General features: G+C 41.5%; 1 protein-coding gene and 1 long non-coding RNA gene across 17 annotated transcripts in view; one reads left to right on the plus strand and one right to left on the minus strand.

The window, feature by feature from the left end:
• The window catches only part of PLCB4 (phospholipase C beta 4), a 400050-nt gene extending 393085 nt beyond the window's left edge, over positions 1 to 6965 (plus strand). For 8 of the 15 annotated variants that reach the window (XM_080683985.1, XM_080683990.1, XM_080683987.1 and 5 more), the window contains 2 exons: positions 3010 to 3046; positions 5443 to 6965. In XM_080683985.1, coding sequence (XP_080540111.1) covers positions 3010 to 3046; positions 5443 to 5531 — 126 coding nt within the window. In that variant the 3' untranslated portion in view covers positions 5532 to 6965. The remainder of the gene's footprint in view (positions 1 to 3009; positions 3047 to 5442) is intronic. The other 7 variants (XM_080683992.1, XM_080683982.1, XM_080683979.1 and 4 more) reach the window with 1 other exon arrangement.
• Positions 1 to 16015, minus strand: part of LOC308256051 — a 35343-nt gene that overhangs the window by 11483 nt on the left and 7845 nt on the right. The gene's annotated exons all lie outside the window — the stretch shown is intronic.

Genomic DNA, 16015 nt, shown 5'->3' on the forward strand with positions numbered 1-16015 from the left:
GTAAAGCAATCCTAGTTAAGGTATATTTTTTTCAGCGCCAATGACTCCCATTGAAGAACCCTTAAGTAGGATTACGCTAAAAAATACACCTTTGAGAAAGTAAAACAAAACCATAAAATCTGGTTTATTGTACATTGCAATTGGATAACAAATAAATTCATCATTTTGTTTCAGATTCTTTACTTTTGGGGGACAGATGGTTTATTCGTGACCGTACTTCTGAGTTATGTTTCACATTTCCTTTTCAGCGAAATGCTTCTTTTCATGAACAGTCCACAGATCCCTAAGGGGGACAGTCAATGTTTATTGTCCCATGGGTCCAAGTCATTTGACCAACTCATAGATACATCAAGTTCTGGTACAAATTACCTAGTTTATGTTTTTGCTCTTAAAGCACTTCTCAGGAAATGTTCCCTGGGGAAATGGGACTATGAATAAAGGTAAAGCCACCATTTCCAAAACATTAGAATCTACTTTAGTGATCGGGTCTGGGTGGGATAAGGATGCCTTAGAAGAAGGCACAATGAAGGTAAGGCACGGTTATGTTTCACTTAACTAAATTAAGAAATGACTTAGAAATGATTATGTTGCTTAGCAACAAGTTTGACTAAAGACTGTAAATGTGCTAAAATTACTCATCACTGTAATAATGGTGTTTTTCGGAGCTAGGGAATACAATTACCTAGTGTTTTTTAGTTTCAGTGCTAAATAAAGTACATTTTTTAAAAACCACTTTGAGCTTTTATTATCCTAAGACATGGATAATTCTAACCATACCAGAGTTCTGGTATTAAATTATTGGATTAGTAGTAACTATGTTGATTGGATCATACTGGGAGGATAGTGGTTTTTTTGTTCCAAAAATCCATATATGCCTTTTAATATGTCATAAGTAATGTCTGCCACCCACAACTGATACTTTGAGTCACTGAAGCTTAGGGAAACACAGAACACGAGGAGGCTTGAGGTTTGATGGAGATTTAATTAAATTCAATGAAAAGAAATTCAAGATATATTGATGCATCTGACAGATGTGGAATTTGGACTTAAGTTTCTGTGTTAAGCTTTGCTATACAATTATGACCTATTTTATAACAAAGTCAATCGGATCTTTCTAGTATATATTTTTTGCCCTCAATTCAGTTTGTCAGTATGTTACAACACTCTCACGGACACAGAGGGGAAGGTACAAACAGTGACTTCGGTTTTTCCTCTCATAAGACAAGGTCTGGAACCATGTAGGACAGATACCTCAATAATCAATTAATCATTTCACTGGCAGAAAGCAGTTCCTGTCTCCAGATAAGTTTGTCCCCACAAACTTTCCTAATAATCTCCCAAACCATTGTTAAACCCCAAGACTATTCTGTCTCTAAGCCAAAGACAAATTCATTTTAACATTCTCCAATAGTATCTCCCTATCAGGTTTCTTACTGCTTCCCTGTGACCCTGCTCCTTTAAATTCTCCCATTCCCCCAAAGCAAAGCATGGAGTGGGTCTGTTTAGTTAGGTAGACCCATGTGGAGGGCGCTAGAAGAAACAATCAAGTTTTAGTATATTTTGGTCCTGCCTGATTCTGGATCCTAACTCATATGTCCTTTTTAAAGCCACCTAAAGGCCTTGCCTACTTGGTCAGCCAGTCATTCATCCTATATAATAAAGAGGTAATATGCAAACTGATCCTCACAAGATGGCTGCCTACAACCAGGCTGGCAGGGAGGTTAGTGAGGGACATCCAAACGACTGAATAAGCAGGCTGCGTGGGGCAAGCAGGCTGCATGGGGCAACCAGGCTGGCAGGGCGGTTAGTGAGGGACGACCAAATGACTAAACAAGTAAGCAGTGAGGGGTGACCAGGCCAGCAGGGAGGTTAGTGAGGGATGACCAAACGACTAAACAAGCAGGCTGCATGGGGCGACCAGGCCAGTGGGGGGGGCGGGCAGTTGGGGGCGACCAAATGACTGAACAGCAGGCTATGTGGGGTGACCAGGCCAGTGGGGGGGGGTGGCAGTTAGGGGCGACCAGGCTGGCAGGGGGGTTAGTGAGAGACAACCAAACAACTGAACAGCAGGCTGCATGGGGCAACCAGGCCGGCAGGGGGTGGGTGGGGCAGTTAGGGGCAACCAGGCCAGTGGGGGCGTGTGCAGTTGGGGGCGACCAGACCGGCAGGGAGGGGCAGTTGGGGGTGATTAGGCCGGCAGAGGGGGCAGTTAGGAGCAACCAGGCTGGCAGAGAAGGGGCAGTTGGGAGCAACCTGGCCAGTAGGGGGCGTCAGTTAGGGGCAATCAGGCCGGTGGCGGGGGAGGGGGGGGCAGTTACAGGCGACCAGGCAGACAGGCAGGTGAGCGATTAGGAGCCAGCAGTCCAAGATTGTGAGAGGGATGTCCGACTGCCAGTTTAGGCCCGATCAGTCCCCAGGATCAGGCCTAAACCGGAAGTCGGACATCCCCCAAGGGGTCCCAGATTGGAGAGGGTGCAGGTTGGGCTGAGGAAGGGGACCCCCCCCCCCCCCATGCACGAATTTCGTGGACCGGCCCTCTAGTTTACTAATAAAACTCCATAGTTCTGTTTAAGTTTCCCCATAGACCTCCCAACCACACAACATTGCATCCCCATCTTGACATGAACCATTTCAAACACTAACAGCTTTATTCCTTTCATACCCAAGTTTTAAGAGTTGGTTTTTGTCATCATTCCTATCATTTTATAGGGAGAGGTGAGGAATCTCGCTGGAGGGAGAGCTCCCCACTCACTGCTACAGAGGAGAGGCACAGTCCAGGCTAACAGGCATCGGTTGTTTTTTGTTGTTTTTTGTTGTTTTTTGTTTTATATGTTGAGATCAACTCGGGGAAAGGTATCACTAATGGTTGTATACATGTTTTATTCTTAGCCTTTTGCTTTTCTGTATATGGTTTTTGCATTCATTTCTCAAGTTCACTTCAGTATTCATTTATTTTATTTGTTTTGTATGTATGACTCAATTTTGACATGACTATTTTTGTACAAACAGCTTTTGAAATCCTGTCACGCAGTGTCCCAAACTCAAGGTAGGACTGAAATTCTGATCAGCGAGACGTTGCTTTCCTTCTCAACTACATCAGCATTCTCGGGGTAGTTTCCATTTATGATTTGCATCGTGGAATCCTGGTCATAAATGAATTATTATTTCAAGGGTTTGGATATAAAAGCTTGATTCTTTCATGCCTGGATTTTTGACGTAATATTCAAACTGAAATGCCCCAAATCTTTAAAGAATTATTTATGATGGAGTTTTAGCAGCATTTCCTATCACAGACTGGGAAACTCGAGTCATGGTAATGAAGACATACCCAGGCAGCAAGAACCATTATCATTTGGACCAACCACAACTAAGCCTGGTCATGGACTCAGATGTTTCACAAACACTACTATGACTGGAGTTAATTTTTAAAGCACCCCACTAAAAGTTCATCAGTGGTTTTAATGACAGAGAGCTATGGTCTGTGTGCAGGAGCATTATATGATGGCGTTCGGCAATGACTCTTGTCATGCTTTCTGCTAGATCCAGTCTGCCAAAGACCTTAATCACCCATCATAATTAAGGTGGCCATATAATTGATTGTTTGAACCAGGATAGTTTTGAGAGTAAAAGAAGGGTGCTGTTCATAATTGCCAGCACTATAGACATAAGCTGGGATTGTCCATGCAAATGGGAATAAATGGTCACCCTGCTCATATGAGAACTTTGCTCTTGGAATAATCTTTTAATGCCATATGGTTCTTCCTTCTCAACTGTGTTCAATTTGTCTTTAAATGCTAAAGGGGGAGAATCATAGGAAATCCTTTATTACTACTTAACAAAATATAAAATATATTTAATTTTTAGTACTGATAATGTTTCACTATCATCTTTTATGAATACCGTTTGTCATAGTTTCATGTTTGTATATTTTTCTCCATTTCTTCATTTCTCTATTAGAGTATTATTATACCTTAGGCATAAAAAATATCTGGGCAAAGGAAACCATCCATCCCAAGTGTAAGCAGAAAGATATAATTCTTTGGCATTGTTATAGTCATTCTCACCAAAATGAAATTTTAATTTTTAACATAAAAATAAGAATAAGAAAATCACTGTATGGTTCATGGGTTAAACTAATTTTATACAGGACTTTGTTTGGGACATTTACATACTCAGAATATGATCTATAGACTTGACCAAACCTCCTACTGACCATTTATTTGTAATATCTAAGTAGACATCAATAGTAACATCAAGAACTTCAAATATCCTCCTCTGAGTTATATCTTTATATATCCATTATTCCATTCTTAAAAGTCTTTTATTTCAAAGTGGTGTGTCACTAAAAGAGAAGAGGGGAACTTTAATCCTCCAAAAGATACATGATTGGGCAAAAGTATCCAGATGGAAAGTAAAAGTTTAAATGAACCAATTGTTTTTCCTTGTATTGCCAATCCATTATTTGTCACCAGAACCTTGCCCCCATCTGACTTCTTTTTACCTCCCAAATCAGCTGGTTGTCTTAGTGATAGTCTTAATTCATGAGATTGAGCTCACCATGGCCTACTTCCTGGGGGTAACTGGTAAAAAAATTAATTATCCCAGAGAAATAAGAGTTGTAGGGATAGATTTTTGGACAATAGAATTCCAGGGACCCTACATATTCCTGGAACATCTATTTGCAGGATACTCCAGCCAAACCAATATCCTCCCACCTAAACTTCTCCATCAGTTAAATTCCAAGGGAAGGACTTTTAATTAAATTTCAGGCTATTTGTGAATAAATCATGCATAAGCAATACTTATTCTAAAAATGATCAAATAATCTATGCACAGTCAAGGCAACATGTCAATCTGTAGAAACTAAATCAAACACACATTTGGACGCAACATAGTCTAAATATCAAGTGACTGGCTCAGCCTCTTTTCAAATGGTTTTCCTGAAACTGTGTAGACCAATTCTTCTCAAGCTTTAATGAACATAAAAATACCCTGGGGATCCTATTAACACATTGCAGACAAATCACGAGAATTCTCGCTTCATATTACGCAGTGTTTTACAAAGTATCATACTTTTAAAAGATACTAGCTTGTAAGAACATGTAATAAATAACTTCAAATGCAATGGGTATTTAATTTTAAAGCATGCCTTTAACATTTATATAAATGTTTTTTTTTTACTCGTTCAATAGAAACTTATTTGGCCACTGGGTAAAGCTAGCAATAAAACTACTGGTCTGCAATGTGTTAAGATGCAGATTCTGACTCAGTAGGTCTGGGATAGAATCCATGATTCTGCCTTCCTCAGGTGATCTCAGGCGATGCTGATGCTGATGGTACATAGACCTCTCACAGCATCAGATTTACAGAAGAGAGGCCAGGGATGGTCTATGCCTTCAGGAAATGATTTCCACATGTAAGGCCATGTTTCTGATGTTACAGGCGAAGGAGATGCAGCAGATGGTGAAATTGGAAGCCGAGATGGACCGCAGACCAACAACAGTAGTATGAAACTCCAGAACACAAACTGAGGCAGCAAAACCCACAACATCAAAAGCTCACCCCCAAACAGCTAAATACAAAGTCCATGGAAGAAAGTTGTCTTTTGTGTTTGTCCCCTTTATGTATAGACAAGCTGTTACCCGAAACCACTGACTTATATACTTCTAGTTCACATATTGAATTTCCTTGGTCAACTAAAAGTAGCTACAAACCCACCAAAATTACCATTCCTTAAGGCAGAGTTTAACCATTGACAATACAACTTAAACATGTTCACTATAAAAATACCATCACAAGTAAGTGAGCTTGGTGTTAACAACTCTGCTTCAAGATGCATTGGGACATGTTTGAGCTGAAGCAAAAATAGTGCATTAGCAATTTAACTTCAACTGCATGCACTAGAGAGAAAAACAAAACTCTGTCAACAAATTCGTCAGCAGAATTGGTGATCGGCTAGACAAATAATTTTGCGGAATTTTTCTACATCTAAGTTACCTCATCAGTAAGTGCCATGTCTCTACCATGCCATAAGAAGCTAATTTCCTGTGAAAGTTGTGGAAATTATTAGAAAAATAGAGCAGTGTACCTGTGCCAAAGCTCATCAGTGCTCAAAGGAAAACTCTTGTTAGGCACGTTTAAGAAAGTTTACACCTGACATTGCTTTCTAGGAATTGTTTCAGCCGATTCCAGCTCTTATAATTCACTATTCCACCTTCAAGATTGTGAAGTGGTATTGGCAAATATTTGTAAATGTGACCATGTATAAAGTATTTATACTCCTAATTTACACTGTTATAGAGCAGATCATCTAAGTATTGCCACATGACAAGATTAGTAAACAGGACTACTAGAACTATGTTTGCATGATACACAAGCACCAATTAAGACTTATCCGTACAGACACAGATAACCTACCGCCAAATCAATAATGGTTAAATAAATGTATGGCACAGAATATAATTTGACTCTTAAGACTTTTAGCATAACAAAAAAGTCTATATATATGTGTATATGAATTATGTGGGCATTCTTGATACTTTAACTTCTAGTTTCAGAAAAAAATACATAACTAATTTAATTTTACACAAAAATATTTATGCAGATTTTCAGAATTTCATATCAGGAAATAACCTTTTTATGTCTGTTAAAATATCCAAACAATTTGCTACAGTGTTAATCTGCATGGTCTTTCAGCCCGCTGTAGTGGTGTTGCAGACAGCGCATGAAAAGTATTCCGCTGGGAATTGAGCTGGCTGGCTGCTAAAGCTGAGAGGAGCGCAAGGAAAGCCGGTAGTCTCGAACCAATCAGATTGCTGATTCTGGGACACCACACACCAACTGAATTGTTGTATATGCTTGTACAAATTGATTCTGTATTCCTCTGAACAAAGCAGAGAAAAGTATGTTCTCATCAATAATAAAATTAAACTTCCAACTTCTCTAATAAAAAGTTAAAACACCTAATCACCTGTCAGAGTATTTGCTCCCAAGGATGCTTTCCAGTCAACATTTTGCCTTTTTCTTAAGTAATAGAGATCATCACTTCATCGCTTTCAAAAGGGGGCTTATTAATGCCCCCGAAACATTTTTCCTCCCAAATGATGCAAAACAGGCTGATTTGGTTGACTCCCAAGTATAAAAATACTTGTTTTTCTTTAGCTCATATTGACAGTTTGAATTGGCTTCTGTGAAATTTCTCTGGCTCCATCCAAATGTCCTTCTCTGTAAGATAATGGAGTTAGACTACATATCTTTCAGCACTAGCATCCCATGAAAAATTATGGTTATTAAAATAGCACCACAATTAAATTGCCAATCTTTTTTTTTTTTTAAATCCTCACTGGAGGATATTTTTTCCATTGACTTTTATAGAGAGTGGGAGGGAGAGAAGGGAGTGGTGGGAGGGAAGAAGAGAAAGAGAGAGAGAGAGAGAGAGAGAGACAGAGAGAGAGAGAGAGAGAGAGAGAGACATTGATGTGAGAGAGACACATCAATTGGTTGCCTCCCAAACAGGGCTCGAGCCTGCAACCCAGGTATGCATGCCCTTGACCATGAAATGAACCCGCAGTTCTTTAGTGCTTGGGTCGATGCTTTAACCACCGAGTCACACCGGCCAGGGCATGGATTGCCAATCTTCAAAGATTCCAAATGTCTCCTCCTCAGATCCAATGGCTTCTTCCTGGAGCTCAGGTGAGCTCATGGATCTGTGGAGCACCTGGCGGAATCTGTCACTCTTTGCTTCTGAGAGATACTCCTTATTTTCCCATTTTTCTGATTATTTCCTCTCTGGCTTTTCATCCTCCTGTACTACCATAAATACTTTTATTTCAGTGTTCTATTCAGAACACATTTTTTCTTTACCACAGATTATTTTTAGTATTTAGACATCTTACTGCCTGCCCCCCAAAAAAGCCATTGTAATGGGATAAAATGTACAACACATAGTTGTATTTTACTTTCTATTACAAGTTTATATTGTACACAAATCCTGCATTCTCCTTTTTTAAGAAGGAAAAAATATCTTGCCAATTAAAAATAACCCAGTCTCTTCCAGCTTAAAGAACACTTTATTTCAGAGGCATATTCAATTACTTCAAAGTCAAATCCACTGTTAGAGTTTCCTTCCCATTCTGGAGGTCTTGCTTCTTCCTCTCCGATGTTTAGAGTGACACAAATGGCCCGCATGCACATTTTATGTGATTAATCAAAAGTAGAGACCCTTTATCCATCCTTTCTGTTTATTTTAATAATCTATAACCTTGGAATTTTATATCTGCTCCACCTCATTTGCTCCCACACCTCATCTGTTGATAAAACCTATGAATTCTACGCTATCTTAGAAGCTCCTCTCTCCTCTCATTCCTCAATACCCAGAATTTTTAGTATCTTCCTATTGAATTGCTTGTCCTTAGAATCACTTCTACAGATGGATTAATCTCCCCAAATGACAGCTCTGATCATATTACCATTATGCTCGTAAGTGCTGAATTCTTATCCACTACCTGTTGAAATTACTGATATTGGCATACAGGGTTTTTTTAAAAATATATTTTTATTGATTTCAGAGAGGAAGAAAGAGAAACATCAATGATGATAGAGAACCATTGATTGCTGTCTCCTGCAAGATCCCCACTGGGGTTTAAGCCTGCAAACCTGGGTTTGTGCCCTGATGGAATTGAACTGAGACCTCCTGGTTCATTGGTTGACCCCCAGCCTGCCTACTAACCTAGACAGTCTGAACATATCCCTCTTCTGTGTTCACACACACAGAGCACATATCTTTTCTAGACATATCACATGATGATATTCTATCATTTCTTAAAAGCAACCTCCAAAAATTTCACCTCCACAACTTAACTCATTCCCCCAAGCAATAATCTGTCCTTCTGAATTCATCCACTTATACTGTAAAAGCTATTCAAGCATATGACTTTTCCACCAGCCCAGACTAATTTCTTTTCAGGCTTTGTTCATTTGCTTTGCAAAGAACAGATAGTAAATAATTATCAAATAACTCTTTAAATTATTTTCTGTGAGGCAGAATGAAGGATTTGTCATTGTGGCCTTTTAGGCAGGCAATTTCTGAAAACCTGAATGAAAGGCTTAAATAAACTTACTTGCTGTTTCTCAATTTCAAGAAAAACAAATCTCTAATCTTATTTTTAGCATCCTTTCAAAGCAGTCTGACTATCCTAGTGGCCAAAAGGCACTGAATAATGTGTACCATCAACATTATTTGTGATCATGAAGAGTGATGAGGGAATGTCCTATATTATTTTAGTGTTGAGGTGATCTTATGGATGCCTCATCCCAACCCCTCAATAGCGTCTCCATCACTTCTGTAAATCTATCAGAAGACCACGTGTTTCTGCTTTTCATTTATGCTTGACATTTAACAAAATCCCAAGCACAAACTTTAATAATTTCATCTTTAATGTCATAGTAACTTCTGCGTAGTGCCTCTGGGATGAATTTTTATGAGCCACCATCTTTAGTATTTCATAAAAAGTGTTCTGCTTCATAGGTTAGAATAATGAAAAAAATACTAAGGGAGGGAGCCAGGGGATGGTTAAAAATAGTAGCATCATTGCTTTTATGTTAAAGGAAAAAAATAGGTGGCTGCACCTATCTTTTTAAATGATACTATTTATACTTATTCACGTTACTTTCTTGGAAATTTGGGACAAGGAATAGTCCCCATGCTACTTCATCCTAGAAATTTTTGAGGAACTTCCCCCCCCCCTTAAAGTTTCCACCAAGATTAAATTTGGAAAAAATTATCCAAAGGAGGCCAGTTTAATATTGTACACCTAATCACTCACACCGTGACCCAATAGCTTTAGGGGAATCAGAATGATCCTAAAACATAGTACACACACACACACACACACACCCTCCTAGCACAGACCCTTAGTGAAATTTTACATGTTTATAGTATTTAAAAAATTGCTCTCGGTTTATCCCCATGTTACAGGCAAGTTGAGAACCTCATCACCATTATACTTGTTGTAAAACTTGTTGAGTCCAAGGTCACAAAGCCACACAGCAGATGATTAAAGGATAGGACCCATTTATGCTCCAGTTTCCAAATTTCTCTTCTACACAAAAGCACCACCCTGTAGCAGAGATCATCATATTTTATACCTAAAACCATGATCACAATACCACTTGACATTTTACAATTACAATGAACAGAGCACTGTCACAGAGACAATTTCAATTAATTTTCATGGCAACCTGTTAGTGCAGGTTTCATCATTTCTTCTTCGAATGAGGAAGTGATTGAGTGAGTCACATAGTGATTGAGTTTACAGCACATAGCACAGTAAAGAACACATAATTAATTAGCTTTTTGCTTTTGGTGCTATTATTAATTAATTTGTGCATACCACCCCATGAGGTGTGTCAGGGAAAATGCAAAGGGATATTATCCCTGCCCTAGAAGGATTTATTTGTCAATGATACATTGGAACTAGTAAATCCAACACGTTCCTAACATTAATTAGATTTTATTTAAATAATACCAGTCAAAATGGAGTTCAGCAGCATAATAATATCTAAACAGAACTTTGCTTTCAAAAGTGTAGCCTAGGAATTAGTAAATTATGGCCCACTGGCCAAATCTGACCTGCTACCTGTTTTTGTATAGCCCAAGAGGTGAGAACAGTTTCACATTTCTAAGCAGTTGGGGGGAAATGAAAGAAAATTTTTGACTCCTAAAATTTAAATTCCAGTGTCTATAAAGATGTACTGGGACATGGCCACACCCAACCATTTACATATGACCTATGGCTGCTTTCATGTGACAACAGCAGGGTTAAACCAGGCAGAGACTGTCCAACCCACAAAGTCTGAAGTATTTACCATCTTGCCCTTTGCAGAGGAAGTTTGCTGGCCCTGGATCTCACCCACTGAGTAAACAGAAGAGAAGAAGATGGAAAGGCCCCAAGTCGAGGAGCCAGGTGGTGAAAACCCAGTTCTCCCGCTTTGTGAGAGAAGTAATAAAGGGCCCTCCAGGACACAGGCTTTGAGGGGCTCCGGCAGCGGCAGAACCTCTGATGGGAAGACTGCCTGACTGTTACAGCCTTTCTAGGAGTAAGGTGCTGCCTTGGAGTCCAGCCATGCTGCTAGGACAGGAACAGCTGCAGGGACCTCTTCGACTGGGGGTGGGAGGCTCCTCACTCCCCAGGGCCTCCCAGTGGCATTGAATAGTCCGAAAGCAGGGAAGGAAGTGATGCTGCACATCTCAATGTGTGTCCTCCAAAGAGCAGACTAGTGCTTTATTTGGGAGGTGACTCCAGGAAACATAGAGAGGGGTTCGGAGGGTAGAGCAATAAAGGTGTACTTATGGGGGGATGTTACTGCTATGGACAACTGGGGCTCGATCCTGCTGGGAACCTGGGGGACAGTGTAGCTCTCACCTCTGGATTGTCCCTGGGTGAGATCAAAGGTGTATTTTTTGTTTGTTTTTTGTTAATCCTCACCTAAGGGTATTTTTCCATTGATTTCTAGAGAGAGTGGAAGGGAGAGGGAGAGACACAGAGAGAGAAACACTAATGTGAGACATATTGATTTGTTGCCTCCCATACATGTCCCCACCAGGGTCTGGGGTAGATGCCCTTGACTGGGAATCAAACCTGGGACCCTTCAGTCCACAGGCCTACGCTCCATCCACTGAGCCAAACCGGCTAGAGTTCAAAGGCTCAAAGGGATATTTATCCTCTGGCTTTCTCCTTTCTTTGGTGAGGGTTGCTTTTGAGGGCAGTAACTCCCCAGCATAACAAGGGCTGAGCAAGCTCCTGCCACTGAGAAACCCTTCCTGAGAAACCTTTCCTGAGAAACCCTTCCTGAGAAACCCTTCCGGAAGAAGCCACAGTGCTTGAGTCAGGAAGCAGGAATCAGACCATGCCCCAAAGCTGCAGGGGACAGGTGAGAAGAGTAGGGCACCACCAGTGTCTGCTGCACTGGGCTTCCTTCCCCTCTACCTTGGACAGTTAGTGGTATCGAAGGAAGAGACTTTTGATTAAAAGACTTATTGTGATTAAAATAAATAAGTTGAACTTACAGCTGCCGGAGTGTGCCAAATGTCCACATATGTGTATTGTCTTTCCTATTAGACAGCTAACTCCTCAATGTCAGGCAACAAGACGAGTCTGGATATTTGCTTAATGCATTAGTCAATCAGAAAAAAATATATATATTAATTGCCTGGCCGGCATTGGCTCAGTGGTTGAGCATCAACCTATGAACCAGGAGGTCATGATTTGATTCCCGGTCAGGGCACATGCCTGAGTTGTCGACTTGATCCCTAGTAGAGGGTGTGCAGAAGTCAGATAATCAATGATTTTCTCTATCATTGATCTCTCTCACTATCTCTATCCCCCTTTCCTCCTTTCCTCTCTGAAATCAATAAAAAAAATATTTAAAAAATAAATATTAATTAGTATTTTCCTCCTTTTTTCTCTTTCACTGGTCTGGAAGCTATACAATGAGAAATGTAGACAACATTAATAAAAGTCATGAATAATTTATAAGTGGTTCTTGAGTGATCAAAGTTTATCACCAAACCCAGTGAGAGCTAACCAGTTCTGGATCTTTATTTGCCATCTCATACATTTTAACTAATAGGACAGAAAACATAGCATATACAGATGCCATAATCTGTGCTATCCTATATAATAAAGAGGTAATATGCAAATTGACCATCACACCCTCAAACAAGATGGCTACCCCCATATGGTCAAAGATGGCTGCTCCCATGTGGTCACAAGATGGCTGTCAGGGGAGGGCAGTTGGGGGCGACTGGGCCTGCAGGGGAGGAAGGGAAGTTGGGGGGAACCAGGCCTACAGGGGAGGGCAGTTAGGGGCAACCAGGCTGGCAGAGGAGGGCAGTTGGGGGCAACCAGGCCTTCAGGGGAGGACAGTTGGGGGTGACCAGGTCTACAGGGGATGGCAGTTGTGGGTGATCAGGCCTTCAGGGGAGGGCAGTTGGGGGCAACCAGGTCTGCAGGGGAGGGCAGTTGAGGGGGACCAGGCCTGTAGGGGAGGGCAGTTGGGGGGGACCAGGCGTGCAAGGGAGGGCAGTTAGGGGAAAACAGGGGAGGGCAGTTAGGGATGACCAGGCATGCAGGGGAGGGCAGTTGGGGTGACCAGGCCAGCAGAGGAGAGCAGTTGGGGGGACCAGGCCTGCAGGGGAGGGCAGTTGGGGGGTACCAGGCCTGCAGGGGAGGGCAGTTGGGGGGGACCAGGCGTGCAAGGGAGGGCAGTTAGGGGAAAACAGGGGAGGAAAGTTGAAGGGACCAGGCCTGCAGGGGAGGGCAGTTGGGGGGGACCAGGCTGGCAGGGGAGGGCAGTTGGCGGGGACCAGGCCTACAGGGAAGGGCAGTTGGGGGGGACCTGGCCTTCAGGGGAGGGCAGTTGGGGGTGGCCAGGCTGGCAGGGGAGGGCAGTTGGCAGGGACTGGGCCTGCAGGGGAGGGCAGTTGGGGGGGATTGGGCCGGCAGGGGAGCAGTTAGGCATTGATCAGGCTGGCAGGGAAGTGGTTAGGGGGTGATCAGGCTGGCAGGCAGAAGCGGTTAGGGGCAATCAGGCTGGCAGGCAGGCGAGCGGTTGGGAGCCAGCGGTCCTGTATTGTGAGAGGGATGTCCCATATTGGAGAGGGTGCAGGCTGGGCTGAGGGACACCCCCCCACTCCAGTGCATGAATTTTAATAACAACAAAACTCTAGAGATATGACTGAGTGGCATCTTTTTATGGTTTGTTTTTTTGTTTGTTTGTTTGTTTGTTTGGTTGGTTGGTTGGTTGGTGACTTATAAAATTAAAATTATGCTAGTGTTTCCAGTTGAAATGGAATCCAGGCAGCCTTCCAGATTTCAAACAGTTTATAATGGAAGAAACAGCCCATAAGTGGGTCATGAACAATCTTGCCCATTAATCATCCCAGGTCCAGTGCATGTGTGTGCCAGGGACTGTTTAAGGACAAGATGCTTTTCTAAATTTACTTTTCAAGGTGAAATTCCAATATTCAGGATCACTAATAATTTGCATTTCTATGAGAAAGTGGACACTGCACTAAGGGGCAGGGCATAGCTGCTCAGCCTTGAAGTAGCAAGAAGGATCCTTCATAATCAGACTCACAAATTTGTATGTCTAGCAATTCCTCCTCACCAATCTTCACTTGTTGCTGTCATGAGATACATAATAGGTACAGCAAACTTAAGTCATTCAAAACAGAATTCCTGGGTTTTTACCTGCTCTTTCATATTTCAGATACTAATGGTATTTACCATCTCTCCAGCCTCAGGTTAAAATTCTAGAATAATCTTTCATTACTTTTTCTCTGATCCCTTTGGTCTAATCTATGAGTAAGTATTATAGGCTCTTCCTCTCTTACTGGAATGGAACCACTTCTAAACCGCTGCTGGGATAATCCCCATGGTTGTGGCCACTGTCATGTCTCACTTTGACAATTGTAATATGCTCCTGCTTTCATTTCCATTTACTCTTGAGCCACTATGACCCTTTCTCCACACAGTAGCACAGTGACTCTCTTGAAGTATAAATTGTATCATGTAATCTGCTTAAAATCCTCTAATGTTTCCTCTAAACTAAAAATAAAAGCCAAAATCCTTTCCTGAAGCGTCACATGATCTGGTCCCTACTATTTTAGTTATCTATTGTTGCATAACAAACAATCCCCAAACTTAGTGCTTATAGCAACAGCAATTTATTATTTCTCATGATGTTCAGTGGAAGAACAGCTGACCAGTTTCGCTGCTCCGTTTGGTATATAGGCTAATGTCAACGCAAATGGGGCTGAAATGTCCAACATGGCTTTACTCACATGTCTGGTAGCTCAACTGGGATGGCTGCCTGGGCTTCTCCCTCTCTACCTGGTCTCTGGGCATTTTTTAAAAATACGTTCTTTATTGATTTCAGAGAGGAAGGGAGAGGGAGAGAGATAGAAACACCAACAATGAGAAAGAACCATAAATTGGCTGCCTCCTGCATGCCCCTATTGGAGATCAAGCTAGAATCCCAGGCATGTGCCCTGACTGGTAATCAAATCATGACCTCTTGGTTCATAGGTCAACACTCACCACTGAGCTACCCTGGCTGAGCTAGTCTCTGTGCATTTAATGATTAATTTCAAGCTTATTTTCTTGGCAACTGAATCTCAAGACGAAAGCAAAGGAAGCTGCCAGTATTCTTAAAGCTTAAGTCAAACTTTTCATTATTTCACCTATTCTGTTGTCAAAGCAAGTCACAAAGGCAGCCCAGACTCAGAGAGAGGGAACATACACCTCTCTCTCTCTCTCTCTCTCTCTCTCCCTCCCTCCCTCTCTAACCTTTACATATAATCTTTAGATATAGATATAGATATAGATATAAATATAGATATAGAGATAGAGATAGAGATAGAGATAGAGATAGATATAGATATAGATATAGATATAGATATAGATATAGATATTAAATTTCAGAGAGGAAGGGAGAGGGAGAGAGAGAGAGAGAAACATCAGTGATGATAAAGAATCATTGATTCTTTATCATCACTGATGTCTCCTGCACGTTCTCTACTGGGGATCAAATCTGAAACCCAGGCATGTGTCCTGACCAGGAATCCAACTGTGACCTCCTGGTTCATAGATCGATGCTCAACCACCAAGCCACACCAATCTGGCTGGACCTGCCTCATGACTGAAGGAGTGACATAAATGTACAAGAATGGGAGGAAATTTTGGCAACCATCTTTATAAATAGTCTTCTACCCCTACCTAGTCTCTCAAATATAATTCCATGCCTCTCTATACAAGCCACACTAGGCATCTTTGTCTTTCTAATAGATACTGAGACAGAGACTTCTGACATTTCTCCCAATATCCTTCCCTCCATCTTCTTCAAGAATAGAACTTCTGAATTTCAGCAAGGTTCATGACATCTCAGATGAAAGACTACATTTCCCAGGCTTCCTTGAAGCAAGGTATAATCATGCAACTATGTTCTGGGCAAT

The sequence above is a fragment of the Plecotus auritus genome (genome assembly GCF_963455305.1).
Source record: "Plecotus auritus genome assembly, chromosome: 8".
Taxonomy (NCBI): Eukaryota; Metazoa; Chordata; class Mammalia; order Chiroptera; family Vespertilionidae; genus Plecotus; species Plecotus auritus.